Here is a 4161-nt window from a genome sequence, read left to right on the forward strand (position 1 = left end):
AGCGCGGCGCGGCGCCAGGACCCGCCGCGGAGGAGCAGGGAGCGTCCCGCGGCCCCGCCCCCTCGCCCGCGCAGGCCTCCGCGCCGCGGCCCCTCCCGCCCCGCCCCCCTGCGCCGCGGGCCCCGCCCCCTGCGCCGCGGGCCACGCCCCTGCGCCGCGGGCCACGCCCGTGACGTCCGCCGAACGGGCCGGGGGGCGGGGGGCGGGGCGCGGGCCGGGGGGCGGGGCGAGCCCGCGCTGCTGAATGGGGCGCCGCAACGAGCCGCACATTCCAACGGGCCCACGTGACGCGGCCGCGCGGCCTGAGGTAAACAACCGCGGCCCCGCCTCCCGGCCCCTCCGCGCGCCCTGCACTGCTCCTCGCCGGCGGGACGCGCTCCAGCGGGGCGGGCGGCTTTCCCCGAAAGTCCCCAGCGGCCGCCGCGGCCAGAGCAGCGGCAGCGGGCGCGGCGCCCCGGGTGTGCGGGCCGAGCGCGCCGGCCGGGGTCGAGCGCGCGTCCCCTCCCCGCCCCCACCGCGCGCTGTGGCGCAGCAGGAATTTGGCGGGGACCCGGGCGCTATTTGCGGCTCCTGACGCGCCGGCGGCCGGCGGCCCTTGGGTCATTTCTATTCTAGGGGCGCCGGGTCAGCGCGCCCGGCCGGCCCCCTCCGCCGGGCCCGGAGGGTGTGTCCCCCCAGCCCGGCTCGCCGCGCCTATAAGGGGCCCGAGCGGCGGGCAGGGACATGCAGCTCTACAGCAGCGTCTGCACCCACTACCCAGCCGGGGCACCGGGTCCCACGGCCGCAGCCTCCGCTGCCCCCGCCGCCGCCGCCGCCGCCGCCGCCGCCCCCCCCTTCAAGGTCTCCCTTCAGCCTCCCGGAGCCGCCAGCGGCGAGCCGGAGCCCGAGACCGGTGAGTGCCAGCCTGCCGCGGCCGCCGAGCCCCGAGAAGCCGCCGCCGCCGCCGCCGCCCCCGCCGCCAAGATGCCCGCCTTCTCCTCCTGCTTCGAGGTGGTGCCCGGGGCCGCCGCCCCCGCCTCGGCCGCCGCCGGCCCGCCCGCCGGGTCGTGCAAGCCGCCGCTGCCGCCGCACTACACGTCCACGGCGCAGATCACCGTGCGGGCCCTGGGCGCCGACCGGCTCCTGCTGCACGGGCCCGAGCCCGGCGCCCCGGCGCCCGCCGCCCCGCGCGGCCGCTGCCTCCTGCTGGCCCCGGCGCCCGGCGCCCCGCTCCCGCCGCGCCGCGGCTCCTCGGCCTGGCTGCTGGAGGAGCTGCTGAGGCCCGACTGCCCCGAGCCCGCGGGCCTCGACGCGGCCCGGGAGGGTCCCGACAGAAACTTCCGACTGAGCGAGCACCGCCAGGCCCTGGCCGCCGCCAAGCACCGAGGCCCCGCGCCGCCCCCGGGGAGCCCGGAGCCCGGCCCCGGCCCGTGGGGCGACGAGCACCCGGCGGACAGGAGCCTCCGGGGCTGGGAGAGGGCGGGCGAGCGCAGCGACCCTGCCGGCGCGGACGAGGCGCGGCGGCCCGACGCGGAGGCCGAGGCGGCCCCGGCGCGGAGCTGCGAGGCGGCCCCGGGCGGCGCGGCGGAGGCGGTGGTGGTCTCCAGGTCGGATCCCAGGGACGAGAAGCTGGCCCTGTACCTGGCGGAGGTGGAGAGGCAGGACAAGTACCTGCGGCAGAGGAGTAAGTTCCGGTTCCACATCATTCCCGACGGCAACTGCCTCTACCGAGCGGTCAGCAAGACGGTGTACGGAGACCAGAGCCTGCACCGGGAGCTGAGGGAGCAGACGGTGCATTACATCGCCGACCATCTCGACCACTTTAGCCCCCTGATTGAGGGCGACGTGGGGGAGTTCATCATCGCTGCTGCTCAGGACGGGGCGTGGGCCGGGTACCCGGAACTGCTGGCCATGGGGCAGATGCTGAATGTGAACATACATCTAACGACTGGAGGGAGGTTGGAGAGCCCCACGGTGTCCACCATGATTCACTACTTGGGCCCAGAGGACTCCCTACGGCCTAGCATTTGGCTCAGTTGGCTCAGTAATGGACATTATGATGCCGTGTTTGATCACTCCTATCCTAACCCCGAGTATGACAATTGGTGCAGACAGACTCAAGTGCAGCGGAAACGCGATGAAGAACTTGCCAAGTCCATGGCCATATCCCTATCCAAAATGTATATCGAACAAAATGCATGCTCTTGAAGTGTCTGAAAACCTACACCCTGGGAGAATTGCATACATAGTTTGTGTTGGGAGAATTACGAACTCTAATCAGGGTAATAGCACTTTTAAACTTCCTAGTAGATTTACTGTAGGTGTAATGCCTTAATCATTTTTTTGAATGTTTTTCTCCTCAGAGCTGAAGGTTGCTGGGCACCTAAATAATGTTTCATGATGGCTTGGGGTGATCCTACTGCTTATTTATAATTTGCTGTATAAAGTTGGCGCTACTTATAATTTGCAAGCTAGTTTCTCACGGTGTAAATTTGTTCATTCCTGGTAATCTGTTTTCTATAAAAATGTATTTTTGCACAACATTTTTAAGAATGGGTGTACCTTCATCTATGACGTGTTCCGTTTTGACAAACAGCTTTCCGGCATCAATCCAGAGAAAGTGCTTTATATGAAGTTTATTACTTTGAACAAGAGTTTGTGATTCAGTAGTTACTTTATGTTGTTCGATTTGAATTTTATGATTCTTCGATCATTACTTCAAGTGGATATTAATGCATTTGTGTTACCAGATGATTGGCCCATTCCATTTTAATGAAAAACAGATTGGTTGTTTTGGAAATCATTATTTTTCTAGAAATGGTCAGCCTTTTAAAGAGAAATATTTAAGGGAGGGTTGTGGGAAGAGTTTTCTGTAAGGGAGAATAGTACCAGGTCTTCTTACTTGAATGGAAGCCTGATATTTGCAGATGGCAGAGTGATGACTATTCTGTACTTTGGTTGGTGTTTAGAGTAGATTGGTGCTCTGAATTGTTCTTATTTATATTTGTCATTTTGTTATAAAAGCATTTTAACTTTGTGACAAGAGAAGCCTCCTGCTTTATATAGCTTCTTGGATTCAACTAAGAGATTTTAAAAAAACTACTAGCATTAAATGCCTTGAATCAACTTTGGCAGTTGTTTTATAGCAGGAGAATAGTGTCTTAATATTTTATTCCTTTTCTCTCAAAAGGCAAAATAGGATTGCCCTGTATTATGTACAAATAAAAATGTCTGTAAACAGATCTTGTATGGTTTGCTGGGTCAAACAATGTTCTCAACCTAAAATCTATCTCATTTCCACTTTAACTACTTCTAGTCATATTTATTAAGTGCTGCAGTTTGTACTTTTTTATTTTGTAACATTTTGTGATTTTTTTGTACAATACCGTATTTGTACAATAGAGCGATTCTCAGCCAATGGAATGAATGAATAAAATGCGTAATTTTACTTTTACAGTGTCTTTTTGGCTAAGATGCTTTGTCAATTAAAAAGTGACTCTTGTAGGAGCCTCTCTTACATACACACTCTTTTATTTTTTCATGTGTAAAGATGTCCCAGAATTATGAGGGAGATTTCTTAAGTTCTCACATGAACAAGGTAGGGTAATCATTATAATTTCAAAGGATAAGTCTTAATGAAATATAATTTACAGATGGAGTAACTCAGGACATTGCTTTTACCATATCTAATTATAATTCCTGTTTAAAACTATAGAGGTACCTGTTGGCTAATAAACAGGGAAGTACAAGAATTGTGTTAACCAGCACAGTGTCTAAGTATCATAGTTTTGTGTTTCACTTAACTCTCAGCACAGATTTAAATGTTTCAGAGAGTAATCAAAACAGTGTCCTAATTCTTGTCCAGTCTGGGCATCTTGAGACCATGGGAATCTATTAATTTTAAGATGTGTTACTGTATTTAGTAGACAGGTACACCTGTATGCATATCTGGGTATGTTGTTTATTACAGAACAAAAACAGCTAGTTTGGATATTTTACTTTACAGCTGATAAGTCATATGTTTATATTTCATGGTTAAAGACGCATTGGAGCTTGAGCTCATTGCTTAACCACATTTTTGGAAGAATGCCATTGGTTATCAGGACAACTTCCTTTAAATGCTAACTAATGAATTTCTTTTCAATGTTAACTAATCATGCATCTCTGGTTTTTTGGGTAAGA

The 4161-nt window shown here is 55.3% G+C and overlaps 1 protein-coding gene across 1 annotated transcript; it reads left to right on the forward strand.

The window, feature by feature from the left end:
* The first annotated feature begins 395 nt into the window (after window positions 1-395).
* Window positions 396-3440, forward strand: OTUD1 (OTU deubiquitinase 1). The gene has a single exon (XM_041768235.1). It carries the CDS (start codon window positions 724-726, stop codon window positions 2185-2187), a length of 1464 nt encoding a protein of 487 aa, XP_041624169.1. The 5' UTR covers window positions 396-723; the 3' UTR covers window positions 2188-3440.
* The last annotated feature ends 721 nt before the right edge of the window (window positions 3441-4161 follow it).

Source organism: Vulpes lagopus, chromosome 8 (assembly GCF_018345385.1).
Source record: "Vulpes lagopus strain Blue_001 chromosome 8, ASM1834538v1, whole genome shotgun sequence".
NCBI lineage: Eukaryota > Metazoa > Chordata > Mammalia > Carnivora > Canidae > Vulpes > Vulpes lagopus.

What these genes read in the sequence shown, in the direction of transcription:
- OTUD1 (XM_041768235.1), top strand. Translation starts at nt 724, where the DNA reads ATGCAGCTCTACAGCAGCGTCTGCACCCACTACCCAGCCGGGGCACCG.